This window comes from Podarcis pityusensis, assembly GCF_964106645.2.
Source record: "Podarcis pityusensis genome assembly, chromosome: 2".
NCBI classification, from domain to species: domain Eukaryota; kingdom Metazoa; phylum Chordata; class Lepidosauria; order Squamata; family Lacertidae; genus Podarcis; species Podarcis pityusensis.
This window is the reverse complement of record NC_138029.1, coordinates 39,547,820-39,574,032: the sequence shown is the minus strand read 5'-3', so window position 1 is coordinate 39,574,032 and position 26,213 is coordinate 39,547,820. Positions and strand designations below refer to the sequence as shown.

Sequence of the window (26,213 nt, the reverse complement as noted above, 5' to 3'; positions counted from 1 at the left end):
GTTGCACAGCTCTAAATTAAGTTCTAAATATGATATTGTTGTCAGTTTGGGGGAGGGTCAGGCTGCATGATGCCTGAGTCCCTTCTAATGCCTTCATCCAGCAAAGGGTTAAAATCTAATGGAGGATCCCATTGTTGAATGGCAAGGGCCATAATGGCCCCTAAGTATGGGTTGTTAGTATAAGAAAGGACATTTCTCTCTGCCAGAGGGCAAGTAGGTGGGCCGCCTCCTTCACCTGGCTGAAAGACAATAGCCAGAGAGTCACAGCTGGACTATTTGTGGTGGGAAGTGAAGTGATGCATAAATAGAAGCTTTCTAGCCTTGCACTTTTTGAGTCTACATGCCTACACACTTGATATTCAGACATATTCAGGGGAACCTCCTGGCCTTGTAGTTTTCCTGTGACTCACACTCACACCATCTCCCAGTCTGCCTGATGAAACTGGGTAGCTCCCAGCAAGTCTAGCAAGGCAAAGGGAGAACCAAGTGCCCTGAGGGAGTTGTGTATGTTAATTCTGGAGAAAGGCAGAGATGATATGATAGCCATCTTCAAACATCTCAAGGGCTGTCACATGGAAGATGGAGCAAGCTTGTTTTCTTCTGCTCTGGAGGGTAGGACCTGAACTACTGGCTTCACGCTGCAAGAAAGGAGATTCTGACTAAATATCAAGAAGAACTTTCTGAGGCCAATAGCTGATTGGCAGTAGAACGGACTCCCTCGGTGGTGGGCTCTCCTTCCTTGGAGGTTTTTAAGCAGAAGTTGGATGGCCATCTGTCATGGAAGTTTTAGTTGAGATTCCTGCATTGCTAGGGGTTGGACTGGATGACCCTTAGAGTCTCTTCCAACTCTACAATTCTATGATTCACCCCATTAGTTTTAGGGCATATTACATCATTCAATATATTACTCCAACCCTGACCTGCCCAGTAATTAAAGTTACTCCAGGATGGGTGGCGGTGTGTGCTGCGTTATGCAATTGTAACGTCTACAGTTGCAAGTATTTTGCAAGCAGCCTGATCCTTCACTTTTTTTTCCCAGCTGAGTCTCTTCATTCTTGCTTTTGGAACACTCTTGTGTCTGCATTTAACTGGCAATGGCTCTCCAGGTTGCAGACAGGGTGTCTCTTACAGGCCTACCTGGAGATTCTGCAGGTTGAATCTGGAACCTTCTGAATGAACGTTCCTCCCTCTGCATTTCTGTGCTGGACTTGGAGGATGGGGCTTGTTTGCTTTTAGACTTGCACAGAGCCTAATCGGAAGCCACTCACTCACCTGCATGGAGTTCCTGGTCACCTTTGGTTGCCAGAAGAGTGTTTCAGAGCCATGGGGTGCTATACTGTTATCTTTATTTTGTAGGGCAGAACATCAAGCTGTGGGCTAAAAAGAGCGACAGTGACACATTCAGCATTTCCCACTAACCTAGGATCCTTCTCACCCGTCAAGAAAGTAATGGGAGGAATTCAATATGTCAGTTGTTCTGTTTGCGCAAGTAAACAGCTTCCCAGGCAGAACAAGGCTCCTTCCCTTCCCCCATCTGTTTTGGGCATTCTCCTGACACACACACCCCAAACCAATTTCAGGGAGCATGGGGGTAGAGAGGAGGCTGATGAGACACATTAGTTGAATCCCACCCCATATATTTATTTTGCTCCAGCTGGCTTCTTGCAGCTTCATAAATCTGCCCGAGATGTGTACACAGCCTGTTTGCCTACGCATCTATCTGCATAATGGGACTATTGAGTTGGGAGCTGTTTGATGGGGGATTCCCATGGAACTCAATTGTCTCATTGTACTGATCCCAAACCTAGAACTACACACTTTACATGTGCACAGAATGGCACAAAGGGTTTCTAGATAGATGACAGGTAGGTAGATAGATGCAACGTGAAGCAAGGGCTCCCCAGTCCCACCTAGCCCCAGCCTTCCAAGATATGCCTATTCACATGTAACCTTATTTACACATGCATTGTATGTTAGATATGGCAAACATGATGCCCCAGATGCATCTTTGTCCCCTCTCTCTTTGACTGGAGCAACAACACCTGCTCTAAGAATGTATTCCCGCCGCGCACACACCAAGTGATATGAAGAATAATGTTGTCAAGCTGCACCTACGCTCACTTTGCAGACGGGTGCAAAGTTTTTATGCACATCCCATGCCCGTACACAACTGTCTTGTTACCTGGGGCATCCAGCTTTACCAACAACAAGTTAGCTGGAAAACTTGACTTTTGCCTTCCTGTTGTGTTGCAATGATTTCCACCTACATAATTGCTGCTTGTTTGGGTAGCCAGGTACAATGAGATATGCTGACTTGCCTGGCTTGTTTATTTCTCTCATTTGTACCTCATTCTTCCTCCCCGGAGCTCAGGGCCACATATAAACTGAGATCACCTTCGTTTTTATCCTCACAACCCTGCAAGGAAGTCTAGTTCCTTTCCATTGTTCTTGTGTATTTACTGTCTCACCTGATGCCCCCCTCTCTGCCCGCAACAAGGCAGCACCTATGCTGACTCTGCCTAACGGTATACAGTGCCTGATGGAATACAGGTTTTGATTATTCTTTCAAAACGAAAACATACAAAATTCCTTAAAAGTCTTGAACCCGGGCACTGGTCAAGCTTAGTATTGCTTAGCTTTACAGATGAAACTTCTTATAGAAGCTGCATGGTGTGCTGCTATCTGGGTTGCACAATGGGGCTTTTTTAGTATATAGGATTATGTTCACACAAAATAATTGTCACAGGATTCCTCACTATTTACCAGATAATGTCAGCTGCTAATAGTTTGAATGGTGCTTTCCCTTCCATTGGAAGGGCATTCCCTTCCGTTGCTGCCCATGGAATGCTGTCCCAGTATCCTAGATGCTGGAATGGTCACTTTTCTGTAGCCTTGTCGCTTATACCTGAAGGAGCGTTTCCACCCCCATCGTTCTGCCCAGACACTGAGGTCTAGCGCCGAGGGCCTTCTTGTGGTTCCCTCATTGGCAGAAGCAAAGCTACAGGGAACCAGGCAGAGGGCCTTCTCGGTAGTGGCGCCCTGTGGAACACCCTCCCATCAGATGTCAAAGAGATAAACAACTACCTGACATTCAGAAGACATCTTAAGGCAGCCCTGTTCAGGGAAATTTTTAATGTATGACATATTAGTGTATTTTTGGTCTTTGTGGAAGCCGCCCAGAGTGGCTGGAGAAACCCAACTATACACCCATCTATAAAAAAGTTTGCAACCCAGTGAGTTGTTTTCTAATATCTATACACTGGGGGAAGAACATTCACACCACTATGCAAAATAAACTTCCAGAATTATACTTACTTGCATGACCTAGCTGCCAAATTTGAGAATCTGAGTTTTCCTTGAGGCTGAATTTGTGGTAGAGAATTTACAGGGGCATGTGTGTATTACAGCTACTGGCAGACAGAGGTTTTGCAGAAGGGGGAATTTTAGCAAGCTACACCTGCTGATTTCCTTCTTCTATGCAACTATTAAAGGTGCAGGAGCCTATTTTGCACCTGGCCATCCTAAGTCTCATTCAGGATTCCTCAAACTCAGCCCTCCAGATATTTGGAGACTACAATTACCATCATCCCTGATCACTGGTCCTGCTAGCTAGGGATCATGAGAGTTGTAGGCCAAAAACATCTGGAGGGCCGAGTTTGAGGAAGTCTGCTCCAGTGCATTAACAGCAGTCCTTGTGTCTACAGAAAAAGGCGGATGCTAGCAGGACGTTACAATGCATGGACCAGAAAAGACAGGCCAGATCAGCACTGCAGGAAGAACAGGTCTCTCACACAAACATGGAGCTCTTAAGCCTGCTAGAACCCCATATGTCGGGCAGGTGTCATATTTCTATCTTGTGGAAACTGAAGGAAACTTTGCTAAAATGCACATAATAGGTTTTTCTAGACAGAGGTCCAAATACATCTTAAGAAGATCATTCAAGGTGCTTGCTGGAAAGCGTATCCCTTTTCTAAGCAGGAACTCCAGCAGTTGCAGTGGCAGTACACAAAAACAAACTCATAATGGCAGGCTCCAAACTTTCCTTCAGGGAAATGTTGTTTACCACACCCTTACTCTTCCAGTTCTGGGCGTGCACACACACAAGTAGGCCAGTCCAGACAGCCCACTCATCATCTCCTGCAACATGTTCTCCAGACTCCTAATCAGAGAGCTAATAAACTGAGGAGGCTCTTCCTCTGAAGTTGGATTATGACAGAACAGACGCCATTTTGAATTTATTGTTCCTGGCAAATGGAACTCTCCTTTGATGCTATGCTTCCCAGCGAAGATGTCACCTTTACCTTTGGGGGATAGTATGCTTGTTTATGAACGACGTTGGAAATGTGTTAATCCTACAATCCCTTTGTATCGCAAATGGGGATCACTTGGGGCAACTTTCCTCAGGCACATTCACCTTCAGATAGGTAGGCACAGCTCTTTCTCAGTTGTGTACAAGTTCACAACCCCCACCCCCTCACAATGATGCATTGGTGGGAGCCAAGCTGCACATATATAGGCAGGAGTAAAGTTATTTTAAACTGTTTTTAATATCATGGTTTAATTGCTGTACCCCACCCTGGAACCTTAAGGGGAAGGGCTTGTAATTATTAATAAATAAAAGTAAAATAATAGTTTTAATAATAATACACATATACTAGAGCTGGTTCACATGATGAGTCAAACTATGGCTTTCTGCAAACATGTAGCCTCCTTGAGAGGGGCTTGAGGCTGCTTTGCTCCCCACCTCCCCAGTCCTTTTTCCTGTCATGCCACATTGAGCTAAGCCAAAGTTTGGCCTCATACACAGAGGCTCATGGTTAAGCCCTCTGCTCACTAACCACAAGCTGTAGCCAAGGTTTATGTTCAAGGTTTTTTTATTGGCTACAGCTCATGGTTAGTGAAAGGTGAGATGTTGTTTGTTTGTTTTGATATACCGCCCTTCATCCGAATATCTCAGGGCAGTTCACAAAAATAACTACAAGCCCTGGTTTAGACAGCATGCAAAGCTAAACCCTGGCTTGACGCAATGTGGTGCAGCTAGGGCCACAGAAGTGGAAACAGCTGGAGGTTCCTTTCTGGAAGCCTGCCCATTTGCACCATGTTGTCATTGAATCATAGCTTGGCTTACCACATTGTGCAAATCTGGTCACACACAGCCATTTCCCCAATTCTAGCAGCATCACTGCCCCAGTCATTTCTCATTATGAATGCCGCCAGATTCTGAGTTGGAGAAAAGTGCTGCCTATTAATGCTATTGCATCAAACCCATTAACTACCATTTTAACCTCAAATGAATGATGGGGGGGGGGTGTATTTTAAACAAAATCCATCAAAATGTTGAAAGAAAAAGATGCCGTTTGAAAAATTAAGAAAACTCAGGCTCTAAAGCAGTGCTTCCGAAACTTGGGTCTCCAGCTGTTTTTGGACTACAATTCCCATCATCCTTGACAACTGATCCTGCTAGCTAGCGATGATGGGAGTTGTAGTCCAAAAACAGCTGGCGACCCAAGTTTGGGAAACCCTGTTCTAAAGTGTTACCCTATTTTGAATCTGAGTAAGAATCAAATTCAGCTCTAGTTGTAAGGAAAAGGGGTATTCACAGTGGCCTTTCTTTCACCACGTCCAAAGTTTAGCACTCCCAAATAGGAACTATGACCTCCAACCCATCGTCATTGTATTTTTAAAAACCAACCCTAGCTGGCCCTTGTTCTAAACAAGTTCTAGACAAGCAAGTGGTATAGTAACATAGGGATCTTTACAAGGAGTCAGACCATTGGTCCATCTAACTCACCATTTTCAACACTGGCTGTCAGTGGCTTCTCCGGTGTCTCAAATAGAGGACACTCCCGGTCCTACCTGGAGATGCTGGGGTTTGAACCTGAGACCTTCTGCATGCAATGCAGATGCTCTACCACTGTGCTACAGCACCCAGTATTTCCAGGCCATCTTTCATCCAAGTACAAACTGGGCCCAGCCCTGCTGAGTTTCCAAGATCAGACAAGACTGGGCGTGTTCAGGGTGCTATGGCCAACGGCTATGTATGCAGGTAGGAGATATTGCAAATTAGACATCGTTCTGCGAAGGACAGGGTGTAGCCTTACTGGCCATCCAGGGTGGCTCATGATCAAGTCCATGACAATCCCTCTTTACAAAAATATAATAAGAAAGACAGACGGGCTGTGTATTAAATTACAGTTCAGCCAGTGCCTTCCTTGCACACTCTGTAATTTTAATGTGTGCACCTGCCAGTATTGTGATAATAGGCATGTAGCAATGCATGTCAGCAATTTTTTTTTAAAACTTCCCACACAAAAGAGAACTTGCCGTGTGGCAAAGCACAAGATGTAAGGGAGGATAAAGACCTCGGGGGACGTTGCTGGCAGCAGATACACAGCAGGCCGTGGGGTATGCAGCGTGGCTGGAGGCAGCAGGCAGGAAGTCAGGCTCCAAACAGGGTTTGCAGGATAAAGGAGGGAGCCGGAATCACTCAGATCACAGAAATGTACTATATGGATGGGCTAGTCTTCTTTGGAAAATGGGTACATAACTGGGAGAGGAGTCCCCTTGTTAAGAGATGCAGGGGACGGGATCGGCACGAGGTGGAGGAAAAATTCCTCAAATGGAATACTTAGTTTTGGTTTTAAACGCAGTGTAAGGTAGTCTCTATGTGAGTATACTGTATTCAATTATGGGGTATCAGAGTTTTTAGGAGCTAACCAGGCTGGGATAGTTGGGACAGCAAGTTTGTTGGTTTTTGAATGTCTGATGTAGATTTTTCAATTTCGTTGTTCTGTATGGGACAATGACAATAAAGATTATCGTATTGTATCGTAGTAAGCATGAGAGGAGGTTCAAACAACAGCCTAAGTGAGTAAAGGATTCCTCCTCCTGTTATTGTATAGGGGCCAATTAATAACTCCCTTTTAATTTGCATAATTTGCAGAAGGTTGTTATTAAGTCTCTGTTTTTGCTGAATGTTTATTGACTGTTGATTTGCTTCCAGTGTGCGTGTGTGCCACCTTCAGAGACCAGGCGAGTGGGGAGATCTGAAAGGTTCTTGGGAATTAGCTCAGATGAGCTGCAGCAAGCTGCTGCTTCTACTTTTGCAGACTTTGAAGTGGCCACAGAAAACTAGCTGAAACATCTTATTATGTCCCCTAGTTGCAAAGCAGCATCTGGTGAAAAGTGGTCAAACATCCATCCAAGCTGTTCTTCTCTAGCAATACTCATTCAAATGTCCGAATACCCCATTTCACATATAAATGGAACTAAGAATTCAAAGTCATTCCTGGTGATCAGCATCCTGGATTTAATTTAGGAGTGCAACTTTTCAGCCTATAGGATAAGCAGAAGAGAAACGGAGGAATCACGTACCTGCTGAAAGTTATAAAACTGGGAAAGAGCAGAGGTAACAGCTTTACCTGAACAAGTGGTTGTGATAATTCAGACTTTAATATATTTACGTTTCCAATGTTCAAGCAAATTTACACCCCCAGGTAGAATTATTAAAAATGTCATTGGATACATATAGCAAGTTAGGCTGCTCTCTACAACAATGAACCCTATCTATAAGCTGTCCCCTCCAATGCTTTTGAGTGTTCCAACAAAATGCAAGTTCTGTTTAGGGTGGGACACTTACCAAATCTCTTCTATAGGTCTTTGAGTATTAGAATCTCTGCAGGGCTGTCATAATTAAGGTGGCATTCTTGGCAAATCTTGGGAATGTTATATGGAAGGTAAGGAAACAGCATCCTTGGTTTGCTGAGTGGTACAGGGTGCTACTACATGACCCAGAAGCTGTACGCTAGCTCCCTTGGGCAGTAAAGCGAGATGAGCACCGAAACCCCAGAGTTGTCCACAACTGGACCTAATGGTCAGGGGTCCCTTTACCTTTTACAGGGTGCAACATTTCAAGACTGACACCGTAACTTGTGCCCAGACAGAAGTCAGTGCAGACATCTGGCACATGTTTGAACATGAAACAAGGGAAGCATGAGAGTTAAGCAGTATTTTTGTCACCTCTCTGATACAGAAGAGCACCTTTGCATCCTGAACCATGAAATATTTAAAGCAGGGAAGGGAAGAATGTATGGAAGTCACAATAACACTGGCTCAAATCCAGGAACTTTTTATTTCTCTGGAAACAACTCACCAGCCTGAGCAAAAATTGCAGGTGGCAATTGTACATTCTTTTAAATTTTTTTTAAAAAGGAAAGAAAGTGTTTGGTTTCATAAATTTCTGTCATAAGAAACAATTTCAATTATTGTACACCAAGCTTTTTACAAAGCATCCACGTTAAGATGGTTTCACCGGCTTCTACCATGCTGTCATCCTCTTATGCCATGCAACAATGCTACATCTGCTTAACACATTTTTAAAACATTAGTATTACAAAGATACAAAGGGTCACCAGTCGACTGGTATTTTTAAGACATGGAGATTGTGACACATTTCTTCTTTCGTCATTTTCCTAAGGAAGTTACCAAAAAATAATAATTTAGTTCACGTGGACAAGATGTGGGATTGCAGTCCAGCCTTGGATCGTTTGGTTCGTACCTCCATTCGTGTAACAGTGCCATTGGCCTCAAGGATTGGCTTCTGTGGTTCTTGTATTTCATAAGATCATAACAGTTATATGGTACCTCAAGGGTCATGGACTCCAGCCTCCTGCTTCAGCAGGAGTCACTAGACTTGGACCCTCCCTGATAGATGCTCCTCCAATCACCTCTTAAGGACCTCCAAAAAGGAGAACAATGTCACTCCTGACATCAGATTGTTCCACTCCAAGTTATTAGTTCCATTTAGATCAGCGCATCTGCAGCAACTAAGAATTAGTTTTGGCCGAGCCCCAAGGGTTCAGGAATGCCATTTTCAGTCTGGGCCAATTTCACATGGATTCAGCCCTTTGTCCTTGGCCTCTTTGTACATCCTTTGGAAGTCTTTGATGCGAGGGGCACAGCCTAACCTGGCCTCCCCAAAGTGCATGTGGCCCATGAAGAGGAAGTCTCCTTCTCCTGGTTTCACCCCACATTGCAGCAGGGTCTTGATCTGTCCTCGCCACCTCCCACTCTCCTCTGCGGGCTTGAAGATCTTGGTCTTCTGCCTGTAGATTCTGTTCACACTCACGTCAATGACGGAATCTTGCTGTTCCTCCTCATTGATTACATTTTGGATGGTACCTCTGACAACTGGGGAGAAAGATTTGGACACATAATTAGGTTGAGGGTTTATACATGCAAATATATTCACCTAACATTCCGCTTAATATCAGTTGGGTTCTGCATAAGGATTATAATTGGGGCAACTGATTCAGCAGCACCCTTGAAGACCACCAGAAAGTAAGGTACAATTCAAGCAATGTTGCCCTCAAAGCACATTTCCTTTAGAACAGAGTTCCCCAAACTTGTGTCTCCAGCTGTTTTGGACTACAATTCCCAATATCCCTGACCACTGGTCCTGCTAGCTAGGGATGATGGGAGTTGTAGTCCAAAAACAGCTGGAGACCCAAGTATGGGCATCCTGCTTTAGGGTATTTCTCAGCCTCATTGTATATTCCTGCACTGAAGTCATAACACCTGCATGAGTAGCTTTTTTAATGTTAAATTTACAACAGGCAGCCAGATTTGTCTTCTTTTGAAGACGTTACTCACAACAAAGTGTTATATCATACTCAAAATTCCTCCTACAGAAAGTACCACCGAATAGGGTTTGCATGGTTAAGGTTATTAAATACACACACAGAGAGAAGGACATTTCAGTTGCATTCTATTAATGGCCCAGGAACATTTACATTGAATTCTCTGGCACACTGCCAGGGAGAAACACTTGCAGCAAGATGCCACCTGTCTGGGCAGCATTTTCCAGCATGGCTAACCTAGATCAATCCCACTGCAATTCCTGGGTGCTGCACCCTCACGCCCCCAGTCAGAATATTGCCCATTCTGTTCACTGTATTTATATCTGCAGCACATGTCCAAGACCCAACATGCCCAGCTGTTTCATTACAACATTTCCTTAACATTCCAAGCGTGGGAAAATTGCTTTAATGCTCTCTAACGATCACTAGGAGGAAAACAGCTACCTCGCAAGTCACGTTGGGCAAAGCCACTTGTCTTTCTCAGTGGCGGCATCAGGGTCGGGCAGAAGTCTAGGGTCCCATTCAGCAGGATGAAGAAAAGCCCCCTCCCCAACACGAGAGACATACCACCATTTGAAATAAGCAAGGTAAAACACATGGTGGCAGGTGGTGCTGTGGTCTAAATCACTGAGCCTAGGGCTTGCCAATCGGAAGGTCGGCGGTTCAAATCCCCACGACAGGGTGAGCTCCCGTTGCTCGGTCCCTGCTCCTGCCAAGCTAGCAGTTTGAAAGCACGTCAAATTGCAAGTACATAAATAGGTACCACTCCGGCAGGAAGGTAAACGGCGTTTCTGTGCACTGCTCTGGTTCACCAGAAGCGGCTTAGTCATGCTGGCCACATGACCCAGAAAAACTGTCTGTGGACAACCGCCAGCTCCCTCAGCCTGTAACGCGAGATGAGCACCGCAACCCCAGAGTCGTTCGCGACTGGACTTAGCTACTAATGTGTTTTAAAGTAAAGTAAAGGTAAAGGACCCCTGACAGTTGAGGCATCAGACACTAAGGGGGGCATAAGATCATTGTGTGCAGAACATTGGGGGAGGCTGGAAAGAAAGAGGATACCTTGTAGTAGTTGAACTCAGGGTGTTGGAAATTTTCAAACCCCAAATAGGAACTACTGTATCAGACTCTCTTTATTTAGAGCAAAATAAAGCAATCAAGCTTACATATTCTGGCATGCTCTCTGCTTACAAAACTGATCAGAGCCATTTACACCACAGCAATTCATATACAGTGGACGCTCGGGTTGCGAACATAATCCGTGCAGGATGCACGTTTGCAACCCGCAGCGGTGCGTCTGCACATGCGCGGGTTGCGATTTGGCACTTCTGCACATGTGTAAAGCACAATTTAGCACTTCTGTGCATGCGCGCCTGCTGAAACCCGGAAGTAAACCATTCTGGTACTTCCAGGTTTCGGCGTGTCCGTAACCCGAAGAAATGCAACCTGAAGCGTCTGTAACCCGAGGTATGACTGTACACAAGTGAGACTATATGCCACAGTTTCAGTGGATACACACATGAAAGAGATCTGTTTTCTCAGTGGTTCACAGCTCACAGACAGTTCTTTGAATTGGAACTGTTTTAACTTTCAGTTTTTCAAATCTAATTTCACCGCCCATCATGGACTTCCAGCTTACTGAAAGGTGAGCCCAGTCATATGGGCCAAATTAAACTGCAATAGTGACATGGCTAGGCGCAACGCTCCCTGACCAGCACAGCATTATCCTATTCCATCCTGACACAGACTGCCCCATATCATATTCTGCTATTCTTAAACCACATTGTGGGTTGGCCTCTATGGGGACAAAAAGGCCTATGGTGTAGAAAAGGGCCCTATTCCATCCACATCATACAGGGATAACATGTAAAACTCATCCATTCTTTTCTTTTTTTTACCTCCCCCCCCCCAAAAAAAAACCCAACCCACATTTATATGAAAACAGGCATTTAAGTATTTGGGCTTTTGTTAAGGTTCCATTTAGGAACATCGAGGGCAATTCCTAATGCTTTCCCCTAAAAACCTTTGAACTTCTACCTCTATTATTGCCGCCTGTCCCTCTTTGTCCAGCACAGAAAAGAGCTAGCCAAATACAATGACTTTAATTGAAGCTCTTCAGAGCTAAAACCCATAAAAGCCCTTTCCTCCCTTTCCCCCTTTGTGCTTCTGGACACATTTTGTTTACTCCGAAATGGGAAGAAAAGGACTCCCTTGTTTGTCGCAATCTGGAGCTTTCAGTTTGCTCACTGTTTGCTGAGGTCTCTGCAAGCCAAATCCAGCAGGTTGTCACAATGAGGGAGTGGGGTAAGAGGGGTTTGAGAGCGTGATGGTGAAGGAAACAGCAACAGAAAAATCAAATAAACTTACCGAAGTCACTAGTGCAGACAGCCAAGAGGACTTCCGTGTCACTGCAAGGTCGGCAGGGAGCTGAGGAAAACAGAAAGGGCATTTCAGTATCTCAAGAACGTGAATGCCACAAAAACCGAAGGATTTTCACTAAACACACACACAAACACCCTTTAACCTCAAAGGTCATGCTTCATGCACCACTGAAAGCAGCATGCAGGGAGCTCACATCTTTAGCTTGGCAGAAATAATGCCCTATCAAGCAGGGGAGGGACCTTTGGCCATGTCCACACGATACATTTCAAGAACTCTTACTCCACTTCAAAAACGCCCTTAACAAACTACAGGTCCCAGGATTATGTCAGGAAAACCACATCTGTTAAAGTGATCTGAGTGCTTGGCATGTGTGGTGTGGATGTGGCCGTTTTTCAGCCTGAAGCCCACCTTCCCTTCTTGAAGGGGGGGATGTGTGTGGATGCTGCACATATCAAAGGTTGGTGGGGCCAGTGGCAAAAATGGGCATAGCAATAATAATAATAATTTATTATTTATACCCCGCCCATCTGGCTGGGTTTCCCCAGCCACTCTGGGTGGCTTCCACCAAAACACTAAAATACAATAACCTATTAAACATTAAAAGCTTCCCTAAACAGGGCTGCCTTTAGATGTCTTCTAAAAGTTTGGTAGCAACACATCCACCTATGCACAAGAGGTTAGTTTCTACTCACACTCCCCCTCCAGGCAAGTTAAAAGCATCATTAGACTTCAATGACATTTTCCAGCCAGACAAAAACACCTAAGGAAGTTATGAAGCAGGACTGGCGAGAGGCAAGGCTGGAGGAGAGAAGGTGGTATGGGGAGAGATCAGAGGGCCAGATAGACACAGTCTATCCCCCCCCCCGCTTTAAAGACTAAATTTACAGCAGGTTCTTCCCTGCTTCTGACTTAATTTGGCTATCTGGTGGAAATCATAATCTTATTTTTCTTATCATTAACCTTTATAGGGGTTTATTTCTTCTCTCATACACAACTGTCATCTAAGTGGAAAGTAATGTGGGTGGTGGATGATCCAGGAAGCAGGTGCTACAGCGGGGAAGGTGGTTATCTTTAATAATTGCCACAGTGAAAAACCATTCAAGTGCCATGCCTACAGTCTTGTTTGTTTTGTTTTGAACGCCTGCCACCTTTTTGGCACTCCTTTGAAAATTTAAACCAAAGTCACTCCCATACCTAACTGCATGGAGTGCAAAGAGAAGAGTTATACATGGAAAAGTTTGATTGTGACAAGCTGGCAATTCAAGATGGTGTAGATCTTTTCTATGGCTTAAAACTATGGAAATGCAGAATCCGGGCAGGCTCTCCAGGTTTGTTGGACGGGGCCATTTTCTACTTGTTTTCTCTCCAGCCACAAGGCGCAGAAATGCTTCACAATAATCATGGCAGCTGTGTGCCAGAGGATGGTTATGGGAGCCTCAGGAAATCACATTCATAAATGTGGCACTTTTTCTGCACAAATCATGATCACGGGGACCAGATCACAAGTAAGAAAGTCCCCATCCCTTAGCTACTTGGTGACCTTTGTGATCAAACACACACTGGGATATAATTTGGAAATTAGAATAGTGCCATGTAAAAAGTCACATAAACAAATCTTCTATAGTAGGTCTGCTCCAAAACCTCATTGGTCTAAGAAAATGCTGATTCAAGTATGTTTCAAGAAACAAAGGTTCTTGTGTCATACGTGGCTGAGACAGGAAGATCAAGTGGAGACTCAAGGCCAGATCTATTACAGCTCCCAAGAATCATGTAGGCTAGAAACAGTAGAGAGACCCTATTGCAGGGGGAGGCAACCTAAAGCCCGGGGGCCGGATGCGGCCCATTCACCTTCTCAATTCGGCCCACGGACAGTCCGGGAATCAGCGTGTTTTTACATGAGTAGAATGTGTCCTTTTATTTTAAATGCATCTCTGGGTTATTTGTGGGGCATAGGAATTTGTTCATTTTTATTTTTTCCCCTAAATATAGTCTGGCCCACCACATGGTCTGAGGGACGGTGGACCGGCTCACGGCTGAAAAGGGTTGCTGACCCCTGCAGTAGAGAGACCCTATTGCTAATCTAATCAAGGGAAGAATGTAGCTGCTCTTTGTACGGGGCCAGCTACTTCTGCCGGGAGAAGGTGGGTGCTGTTAGGAGTGCAGATGTTTCTATAATACCCTATTCAGTTATGGAATTCCTTTTCTCTCAGAGGTCTGCCCTATCTAGCAACATGCTAATTAAATCTACCCGCTAGAGGCCCAGAGACTGGGAAGGGGGTTGGGTGAAGAACACGACCTTCTTTGTCATCCCAACAAGGCACTTGCAACCATCATAAATGTGAAAACCCTCCTCCTCCAACTGTAGTAAGGATCCAAAATTAAGCTCATTGGTGGCTTAAGACAGAACTGAAGCACTAGAAGATTATAGAACCTTTGCCCTCCTCTCATACCACCTGCTATTTAATGACTATATTTTTTCCATTTGAGCAAAAGTGAAACAAGTAGCCTGGGATCCCATCCTTAAACTCATATTTTATTTTATTTTATTTTATTTTATGTTTATATTCCACTTTTTTTCTCCATGGAGCTCAAGGTGGTGTGCATGGTTCTCCTCAATTAATCCCCACAACAACCCTGTGAGGTAGGTTAGGTTGAGAGGCAGCGACTGGCCCAAGGTTACCCAGCGAACTTCATGGCTGAGTGAGGGTTTGAACCCTGGTCTCCCAGGTCCTAGTCTGATTATCTAACCACTACACCACACTGGCTCTTCAAGACTGGAAAAAGAGTCCAACTGATTTCAATGGAATTAAGAAGATGTGAATCAGTTGCCCCTCACTCCGCCCCCTTTTTATAGCCACATGAAAGGCATTAATGTGCACACCGCCAGCTCATAGAATCCATCAGTGGCTGCTTCTACAACTTCACTGTATCCTGTGAGTCGCTAGCTAGCACACTAGTATTCTGTTACTATAGAGAAAATCACCCACAACAGCTGAGAAATTCAGGAGGAGCAGCTAACCTGTGACCAGCCATATGTTGTTGGAGTACAACTCCCATCAGCATGGCCAATGGTCAGGGATGAGGGAAGCTGTAATCCAGCAACATCTGGAGAGCTACAGCTTAACCACCCTGGACCTAAGAAGCAGAATATAACACATTCCAGTAAATGTGCTTAGGATCATAATCCTACGACCTGGTCAGATACTGTTCCCCATGGAGAATTCTCAACTAGGTAAGTAGCCAGCTTAGATGGAAAGGATACCTTGGGTTGTTTCTTGTTTTATCTGAATGCAAACTCTTGTTTGAATACAGCATCCACTCCTAAACTGAGGGGACTGGATTTCTGGATAATCAAGTAAAGGTTCAGCCCAGTTTGCTTATTACTTTTTGCAAGGGATAACAGGGCAGAACAAGGAACTCAAGAGGGCATCACTACAACAAGAGTCCACTCCCAGAGAACATCTGCCTGGTCCAATACAAGTAACATTTGATGGTTTTGGTCAGGAGGGTTGGTAGACTTTGGACCTGTCAGACATACTTTTGCTTTTTATAAGATTCCTGTGACCCACCAAGCAGAGCCTGGTGCTTGCAACAGACATATGGTTTTCAGCATGGGAACTAAGCTGAGTTTTTCACACAAAAGCCCTCTTCTGGTCAGCTTTCTTCATTTCGGCCACTTAACTCAGGTGCTATTGTTAAGCAATTGGGAGTCAGAAAACCCTTCCTGGTCTACTGAAAATCACCCAAAGATCCACCAAGAGATGCTGACCTACCTTGTGCTCACCCCAGGCATAGCTAGCTAGCGCCTAGAATACTGAATTTCCTTGCCTCAGCTTAGAAATCTAATATTGCAGAACAGAAGGTCCCAGAGAAGCACTGACCCAACCTGAAGGATTATGTCTCCAAATCCAACCAATTGCTCCAGCCAGATGATTTATATACAGCTCAGTACTTCATATAATAGGATTACACATACAAAGCACAACTTTTTCAAGAGGAAGAGAAGCCTGAGCAGAGAAATTGTTCCCTCTTTGATGCAAGAATGATTTCTTGATTAGTACAAGGAACTAATGCAAGGGAAAGCACATACAGTACTGAATACTACTTTGGGGTTTCTGTACACAACTCTTGAGCATGCTTGACAAAGGGTGCTTTAATTTAGACACTACAAGGAAGTGCCTAGAAGAAGTCTGAGTGATTCGTGCCTTCCTTTATGCACTTGTCATGTAACTACCTGAAGCAGCATGCACCTAGAAGTCATTATCACAGTGGAGATGGCAGGCACTGGATGGGCAAATCCCTTCTGTGACATGTGAGTGCTTGAGTCTACTCAATGCCACAGTTAGGATCACTTGTAACAAACATGTAAGAGCAAGTTCCCCCAACATTTATTACCTTATATAAAATCTTCACAGTGCACCAGGTGCTTTCTGCATTAAGGTGGGGGTTGGTAGGAGAAGAAGCACATGTAGAAACTCTGAAATGCTATTCAAAGTCCAACAACATTCAGACCATCAAAAATGATGGGTCTTTGTGCTTAAGGATTCTCACAAGGTGAAAGGATGCCGATGAGGAGCACATTTATGCACTTCTATATTGACTGCCTAAAAGGACACGGGTGGCACTGTAGTCTAAACCACAGAGCCTAGGGCTTGCCAAACAGAAGGTCAGCGGTTTGAATCCCCGCAATGGGGTGAGTTCCTGTTGCTTGGTCCCAGCTCCTGCCAACCTAGCAGTTCAAAAGCACGTCAAAGTGCAAGTAGATAAATAGGTACCACTCTGGTGGGAAGGTAGACGGCGTTTCCGTGCGCTACTCTGCTTCACCAGAAGTGACTTAGTCATGCTGGCCACATGAACTGGAAGCTGTACGCCGGCAACCTCGGCCAATAAAGCGAGATGAGCGCCGCAACCCCAGAGTCGTCCACGACTGGACCTAACGGTCAGGGGTCCCTTTACCCTTATATTGACTTCCTAGTTTGTGTGTTGCTATGGGAAGGAATCATTTACAGCTAAGATTTATGAACAGAGACATTTTTATGAGAAAATCTCCTGCACACTTAGAAAAGCAAAGCCTGCCCCCCCCCACCGCCACCATGTTGAGCAATATAAATATATTTTAAGAAAACAAAAAATACATGCATCACGCTTACTAATGCATTTTCTGCTTTTGGCAGAGGTTTGGATATCCCCAATGCTCAGAATCCCAAGCAAGCAATAAAAACCACATATGCTCCCCAATAATCCAATCTGCAAGAGAAAGAAAAGCAATTTCACTCCATTTCCAAAGCCGGATGCTAGCTCTGCTAAAGAGACCATGGCATAATGCTGGCATTGTGCATGCTTGCTATCAAATCAACTGGGAATTCCTTTGATGGAGTGTCGTGACCTGAAGTAACCTAAAGCAGCCCTTACCCGCACTTGCAACCCCTTGACCCCCACTGCCAACTAGTGCATCTGAAAGCCCTCTGTTTACTTCTGTACAGGAAAAGTGCAGATATTTTTACATTTTGCCTTGTGAAACTGCAGTGTAGGCCCAGGTGCCTTTAGCCAAGTGACTTCTTGGTTTCTGCTGAAACCATGGCAATAGGCTTTACTGCAAGCCAACTAACGCTGTAGAACACTTATTTCCTTCAATTGCAGTACTTCTCTGCAACAGGAAGAAATGGACATGAAAACTCCTGGGTCGGTGCAAGGTGGTCAAAAGTCTACATTATTTCTTGCAGCTTTTCCCCTGCGGTTAACATGTCTTACTGAGGAATTCTCATCATCTACATTACACAATATGTAGATTTCAGTTACCCCATGGCCAAGCCTCTCTTGCCGGCAGTCATTCACCTCCAGCTACTGCCTGGAGGTAGGTTTGCCATTAGAGCTCCTCAAATACCGACCAGGGTGAGAAGTGCTATGTATACTATTGGGTTTTTGTGTTCCTAATATTAGCACAAGGAAGAGTGGGGCCAGTAATTTGTGTGACAGTTCTTTTAAGACAGGTTATTTCATGATTACACAGCAAAGGATGCACCTAACCTTAAAAGAACAAAAATAACAAAATGCACCAAGCCCAGCGTTAAGACCCAGCACCTTCAGAAAGCTGCTGGAGTCCCACAGCTAACACCTGCCCTGGGACCACCACCCTTAAACATTTTGCTCCAAGGCACTGCCAAAGGAGTAGATACCAGCAAAATGGAATGTAACTAAGGAAGCAGCAAAGATGGTCAGGGACCTTGAGACTGATCCACACCCTACATTTAAAGCCACATTCAACACACATGGTGTCCCCCTAAGAATCCTGGGAACTGCAGTTTGTTAAGGATGCTGGGGATTGATATCTCTATGAGGTGGAAACTACTGTTGCCAGAATTCTTTTGGGGAAATAATGTGCTTTAAATGTATGGTGTGGATCTGGCCTAAGCTCAAGGATGAAAAGCTGAAGGAGTCAGGCACATTTAGTCTGCAAATGAGGCTACTAAGAAGCTGTCACATGCCAATTTTATTTTCCTGTTGCTCCAAAGGGTAGAATCTGAACCAATAGGTTTGAATTACAAGGGGGGAGGGAGTATTTAGATTGCAAATGGTTAAGGACAAACCTCTTGATGGCATGAATAGTGGATCAGACTGCCAAACAGACACAACACATTTCAGCCCTTCTCAGTTGTTTTAAACTGAGTCTGAATGAGATGCCGGAGTAGTGGGCTTTCTGCAATGATAGAGGTTTGGAGTAGGTGCCATTTGATGCCCACCCCCACCCCCAACTCTGTAATTCTGTTATTCTCTCCAACAATAATCAGCTTCTAGTATTAATGAAAAGCTATGAAAGCAGTAGAAGAGAACTTTTGTTTTCTTCTGGGGTTTGACAAAAACAAGGTTTTTTAAAGGCACGCTGAACTTAAGATTGTGTTTCTCTTGACTCGTCACCATCTTCATTCCATCCATAAACTTGCCTATGCCATAATTGCAGAACTGAGAACAACATCCAGCTGCTGAACAAAACGAACTAGCTTCTCTCACAATGTTTATAAGAAAAAGCTGTGTAAATTATAGGGAATGTCAGGGAGGAATAGACACACTGGAAACTTATAATGAGGAATCGTAAGTGGTTCCAAAGTTCTATCGTTCACATTCAGAAAGTAAAGGTAGAGATCCTGCACCTAGGTACATATGTACTAACCTCATTAAAAATCAAAGCAATGTATGCTTCCATTGCTGGATGCACGATCATAAACGTACGCCCATTTAAATCAACACGTAGCGACTATTTCAATCCAAAATCGAGACAAGGGCAAACTGGTTGCTCAACTATTGGCAGCTGTTTGAGTACCAGTGGTCAGAGTTTGATTATATTCATTATGGAAGGAAATCTGTTCCAACACTAGTGGCTCTTCTGTAATTATATGTGGGTTCAGAGAGTCCAATTTTCTCCAAGGTTGACAACAATTATGATCAAATCTGACTGGAATGGAAATGTTAGATGGTGGGGAAAACTATGAACAGCTGGGAATTGTTTTAGGTAGGGTGCACTCAAGGGCCAAAAAGCCACAACTCCAAAACAAAACGAAGCTCTAGTATGCAAAAATGGGGAGGGGGGAGATGCTTCCTGAATAGTTCTAGTGCTACAAAAATCTGAAGTGCTTCTCCCCAAACAAACCACTCCAGCTCCTATCATGCCCAGCCAGCATGACCAACCATCATGGATGATAGGAATTATAGTCCAGCAACATTTGAGGAGCACCATGTTACTTAAGAAGATGGTCTCTCTCATGTCACCACACTGAGAAAATGGACATCCCACCGACACCATTCTTGATGTGACCCAGAAGTCCCGGGTTCTCTCGCTGTTTCTGTGAAATGCCCCTTTGCCTCCTATCACAAAAGTGCACCAACCCTGCCCTAACACTTCAACAAGTTCACTATTTCAATGGAGAAGTAATTGTGTTAGACCAGAGTCATACAGAAGCTTGATATCAGCACACTCAAATGTAAGATTTAATGGGTGAACGGGTTCAGTGTCTGCGGGTCTCTGGCACAAGTCGACTAAAAACCAGAGCAACATACACCTGAGGAAAGCTTAAGGTTTCACTGTGGGGATCCTGGGGTTTGCCACCACAACTGGGGACTGAAGAAAACATAATATATTCACAAGGCTTAAGCGCTCTCAATGGTTCTTTTGGATTTGACAAAGTTATTAATCTCAAATTCTCTTTCATTCCTGTTAAGGCTTGTGGCTTATTGTCATAAAAAGGTAAAAAAAGCTAAGAAAAACAACAATTCATCTCATTTTGAACGTTCACCATATAAAACAATCCCTGCATCCTTCGACTGACTTTGCCCGCTGGGACTATGGTATTTCATTAAACGTATTTACAGGTTAACCTGTTTTCCTTTTTTAGAAAATTCAAGTCCGGAACCCCATGTGCAGCAGGGCTTGGTCTGTGTCCTAAAGAATGGACCGCTTTAGTTTCTTTTGCCCCTTCCTAAGGGAAAATGCTTTGTGTAATGTGGAAAAGCAGGAAGGCAAACCTTGGGCCAGGGAGGCATGGGTTCAAACCAAAAACCTGTCTCGGCTTTGTGGCTCTAAACAAGTCACCATGTGCACATCAGCCCTGCCTTTCCCATCCATGACAGAGGGAGCATATACAAAGGTTCCCAAAACTTCCCTGCAATCAAATACTCTGTGCAGGATTACAGACCTCCCTTTGGACCATGCTGCTAAATGCAACCTGGTTGAGAGGTCTGGGGGCAAGACATGCCCCCAAACCTCCATCACAGAAGAAGGGTACAGTTCAGCCAGTTTAGAAGTAATAGGAAACTAGAGCTTGCCCTGACATCAGAAGTCATTGAAAGATCATCTTTACTGATAGCGCTGTGAACGCACCAAAACCTGGTCCCAAACCATCACTCCCTGGCTCAACCAATCGCTCTTTCAGAAATTTGGATCTTCTATACTCTGCATTGTATGTCCTGTTTGCTATGGAGAAAAGGGAAGATCTTAGAATTATCTTGTTCCATTTAGTTAGAAGGAGGGGGGCGGCTTGTGGGCACACCACAAGTTTCCTGCCCTTTTATACTTGTAAGTTCTTATCTGTTATTTTGCTGAGCACAAAAATAACTTTCCCTTGCCCTCTGGTATCAGGACAATAAAACTAAGCCCTGGTATATATTAACCCAAGCTGGAGCCCTGCCAGGAAAGTGTCTCAGCCCCATATGGAATCCAGATTGGAGTGGAATTGAATTAAATGACTAGGAGCTGGTTAAAGTTAAACTTGGAAAGCAAGTTAGTGAAAGAAGATCAAAGTTTAAGGAAGCCTTTCAAAATAACCTAAGCAATCTTTTATGAGCAGTTTCTGAGAGAGGCTGGAAGTGTGGAGGAGGAGGCATGGATTTTGGTTCATTTCAGACTTTTTTCACGGAATGTTGGGCAAAATTATAGCAACATCTGGAATTGCATACGCAGACAAGGCTTTAGCTGAAGTGTGGAACGTGCCACAGCGGCTGCTGACTAAAAGGGAAAATGCAGTCCACAAAGCTGTTCTCCTGGGCCAAGTCTCACTGAAATGAATGTGAACTACCACAAAATAGGCTTTCGCCACACACACACACACACACAGAGAGAGAGAGAGAGAGAGAGAGAGAGAGAGAGAGAGAGAGAGATCTAGCCCTTCCTTCTTTTAATCTCAAATAATAATAAAAATGTTGTTTCTTGAATTACAGCAAAACTTCAGAGAAGTCACCCCTGAACCCAAAGATTTGCCTTATGTAATCATTTCAGACTGCCACATCAACTCACTCTGGGGGACCTGCCTTTTGTGTACACTTTGCCCAAAAAACCCCAAATTCTGATGCAAGGTAATCCAAATTCTGCAACCTAAATAAAATATCCTTATCGTGCCACATTTATTCTGTTTCTGCTAAAGCCCTGGAATGGGATGAAGAGCCATGGAGAGCACAGAAGTCCCACCCTCTGGTAGTTCTGCTTGGTGCTCCTTGAATTCAAGAAGGCACACATTTAAACTAATTTCTGCCATCAAATGCTAGGAACCTGTTTCTTCAACAGTTTGATCCTATATGTGAGTACTCAGACCCAAGTGCCATTAAACTCTGCAAAGCTCATGCCTTCCTATAGGACAGCAGCCTCATATTTTCTCTGCCTCCTATTAAAACCACATCAGCAAAAGTGACCACACTTTTGAGAAATCCAGCGAGGCGCTTCAGAGTTCATTTGCTCCTCATTAAGGTGGCTTGAAGTTTCAGGGTGGTTTTTTGGGGGTGGGGGTGGGAGGGTGTTGTAATGCCAGTTGCCTGTGAATTGTTGCATTATTCATCCCGCAGGTGAAACTTGGTAGCAAGCCATACTGCTGCTCAGGGTAACCACAAGCATGAATCAGCCTTACTCAGTGGGCTTTCATCCAGAAACAATCTCAGAGCTTCAGGGAGATGAGATCCAAATACTAAATTCTGAATACAGGCAGGTGCCCTGACATCAACAGGAGATGCCCAGCACCTAAACCCCATGCAGATATATTCTTGGGAACTGTTCAAAACCTATGCAGGATACTAGGCTGGTAAAGGCTGTAGTATTTAGACAAGTACCTGTACATGTCTCACCTAATCAGTTTTGGTTTTTTGTGTTTTTTTTAAGGACACTACAAGATGCAAATATGATGTTAGCTGGCTAAAAATTGACCGGGCTTCTAAAAATGAGAATACAGGCTTATGTTTCCAGTAATCTGCATCATATTACTCCGAGTACCCGCAGAACCTGCTGACCTTTTTTAAAATGCATGTATGTCTGAAGGATTAGACAAAGAAAAAAAAGTGCTCATTTATTAATTTTAAATGACCTGTTTGGCCTCTCCAGAATGGGATGCGTCACTGTTAGGGTGGGAGGGCTCCTCTCTCTCTCTCCTTCTCTCTCTCTCCTTCTCTCTCTTTTTCTTTCTTTCTCTCTCTCTCTCTCTCTCTCTCTCCTCCCAGCCACTGCTTTTGGGTGTAACCTTGCTTTGGCTCTGAAAACGTAGCTTTTTTGTGAAAAGGTCATTATGAGCCTTTTGGCAGGCAAAACTCTGCAAAGCAGGTTCCAGGGGCCTGTGCAGCCTCAAATAAGCTACAGCTCTTTTGCTCACACATCCTTCCGCCCTTTCCTCTCCTGCCAACAAAATTTAAGCCCAAAAGAACAGGGTAGGTGGGGGTGAATCATTAAACAAGGTTCAGTCGAATGCCTACTTGACATTTGAAAGAGAAGCCGTGTCTGAGAGGAAAGGTGGGGGGTGGGAATAAGCTTTTATTAATTGACAGGATTGCAAGGCGTAGAAGTGACTTTATTGCCACCTTAGGCCTACTCAGACCATACATTCTACCCCAAAGAACCTTTCCACATGATGAGAGGGGAGGGAAATTTTCAAAGCTTACACAGTCCCCCGTGCTTTTCTTGGTTTTGGTGCTATATTTGGAACACGAGAGATACTAAGCTCACATAGATGCGTTTATGCTGTTCCACTGACCATGGTTCATACCTTGGAATCAGGCTGTGTGCTCTCCACCACCCCCTCCCCCCACAAGCAAATTCCTCTGTTCATTCTGTTCTGCATATTAACCCATGGTTACGTCTCCACCAGGGTTAACCATTTTTACAGTCAGGAAACCGTGGTTCTCCTGCAACCATACATTGGTGTGGATCACAGGGTCAAGAGAGACCCTGAATTCAAATCAATGCATGTCCTTGGATAAGAGCTATAGCTCAGCAGAGCGTGTTGCATTCAGAAGGTCTCCGGTTCAGTCCATGACATCCCCAGAGATGGCGAAAACCCTGGTCTGAAACCATGGAGAGCTGCTACAGTCAGTGTGGCCAATGCTGAGCTACTTGGGCAGTGGCCCGACTGTATATAAGGCAGCTTCCTAATTTCTGTATCTTATCAGGCATTCTGTAACATTCCTCACCTGCTTCCAGAATCTGTCCCAAATGTCATCATGTGCAACTGTTGAGGTGTGTGTGTGTCACCTGTACACATCCATCCTTCATCTCTGTTTCCCACCCACCCACACTTTTGCCTCATACCAGAGAAAAGGCTTTTCAAGAGCTATATTCCTCAAACATTAACCTTTGGAAAATAAGCTGGTTACTGTTCTCACTTAACTTGAGCGGCATTTCAATGTGGGCATTTATAAATGTTTTCAACTCGCTACCGGACATTAAAATATAGCAAACCCATAAACCGGCAGACCTGCCTTACAAGTAGAAGATCCCATCAAGATAGAGGAAATGTTTGTTAAAGTTTGACTTGGCCTAATGCAGAACAACCCCTGAAGGTAACAGGGGCTTATATTTCTGAATTCCAGTAAATTAAGTTTGCAGATCTTGGCTAAGGCACAGGGAAGCAGTTTTCCAGTGAAAACTAAGGAGCTTGGAGTTTAAAAAGCACTTTGAATATACAGAGCAAACTCTCATGGAGTAAAGTGCTTTTCAACATGAGTAAGGGGATTGGAATCCTAGATGAACAGCTGCAAAGAAAGATTATTCAAGCTCAGTGAGGGACCCCAACTTTCCTTCCTTTCATTAAAAAAAAAAAAAAAGAAAGATTTGAGGCAGCACTGTATTTTTGTGTACGCATATAGTGGTTACCTTTGAGCGAGCCTCAGCCCCAAACCTTCTTTGTTTATTCTCAAGTGCTTTAGTAAAGTTCCCATTCCAGATTTATATGAGAGAGTGAGACAGAGTGGAAAGGGAGGGAGGGGGCTGTCTCTAATTTTATTAGTTTTCCTCTCAGTTGGTAGTGCCACTGGCTATATAGCTTTCAAGCTGATCTCAGAAGATTTCAAAGAAAGTTACTCACTACTTTGTCCTCTTCTTAGGAGAAGTAGCTGTTCTCTCACACACACTCAGAAGCCCCATGTTGAATTTCTATTGCAAATTACCCCATGTCCTGATTCATCATTATGCCCCCCCCCACACACAAAAAATACATCACTGGTTGCCAAAGATGAGAGCATGAAAATGTGTAGCATACTGATGCAAGGAAAGCAGGCAAAAAGATGTTACAGAGACAAAATGCAAGTTCTTTGTAACGTGTAGCTCTGCCCTTAGATCCTACACATCACACAGTGGCCTGGTTCACACATAAGGCTAAGCCATAGTTTGTTTGTTTGTTTGTTATTTTTTTAAAAAAAGAACGTGTTAACAATTTGTCCCACAGATGATGGCTTGTTCTTTGCCTGCTCTTGTGCTTTGGTAGTTTAGTGAGCACCTGGTGGTGATGGTGCAGGTGTTAAGCATGTCACGGTTGGGAAAGGGTGCTAGGTTTGCACATAGCACCAAGACATAGCCTGTGCCTTCATAGACCATAGCAAGTCAGAATTAAGCTGCTGCGTAGGGCTTGCTCATAGCACTAAGCCATGGTTTAGCACTGTGTGTGAAACCAGTACCTCCTGGATGATGTTATATAGTTCACTTTCAGCGCCACAGTCCAATGTGAACTTTGTGGTTTTGTGCTTACAGGAGGGGGTGGCATGAGCATCAGACACACTCTTTTTGCCACATGTATAGAAATGCTGCCTAATTACTCCTTCCTATTTACATAACTCCAGCCTTAGGTCAGCATACATCAGTGGACCAGTCATTCACTTTCAGCTGCTGAAATTAGCAGCAGACACAACTCACATGTTGCTATCCATTAAAAAGGTAATTCCCAATCTTTGCTCATTCACAAAATGTTTCAAACTCACTTATGGAGTGGAGGGAACTCAAGTCAAGTGCATACACAATGGAGATCACCTGCCATGGCTTCTGCCAATCCTACACCCTGGGATTTAACATCAAATGACAACCAAGTCCACTGTATAGCATGTCTTTGAATGAAACTCCCAAAAAACACAGAACATAAATGGGTATGTACCATAGGAATATGGCTAAACCAACAGAACATGGTTTACAACACAGTGTTTGTTCCCTGCTCCAAGAAGCTTGCTTGGGGAAGTCTAGTTTTCATGGCATTATTTGCAAAGCCCAGATTGAGAATGGAGGAGTGTAAACTAATAAAATGCTGGATCTACTAATTAAAACCATGGCACTCTGCCAAACACTGCTTATGTGCTGATGCACTCTGCAATGTCATAATTCTGGGGGCACAACGGGTCATTAAAGTATTAATATGATGACTCGGGTGCTTTGATGACAGCTAGGTTAGGAAAAGGAGCAGAAAA

The 26,213-nt window shown here is 44.2% G+C and overlaps 1 protein-coding gene across 1 annotated transcript in view; it reads right to left on the bottom strand.

The window, feature by feature from the left end:
• Nucleotides 1-8,112: 8,112 nt before the first annotated feature.
• The window catches only part of METRNL (meteorin like, glial cell differentiation regulator), a 28,311-nt gene continuing 10,210 nt past the window's right edge, over nt 8,113-26,213 (bottom strand). Inside the window, exons 3-4 of the mRNA XM_080995556.1 lie at nt 12,006-12,065; nt 8,113-9,189 (exon numbers count right to left, since the gene is read on the bottom strand). Of these exons, the coding sequence (XP_080851682.1) occupies nt 8,873-9,189; nt 12,006-12,065 (377 nt within the window). The 3' untranslated portion in view covers nt 8,113-8,872. The remainder of the gene's footprint in view (nt 9,190-12,005; nt 12,066-26,213) is intronic.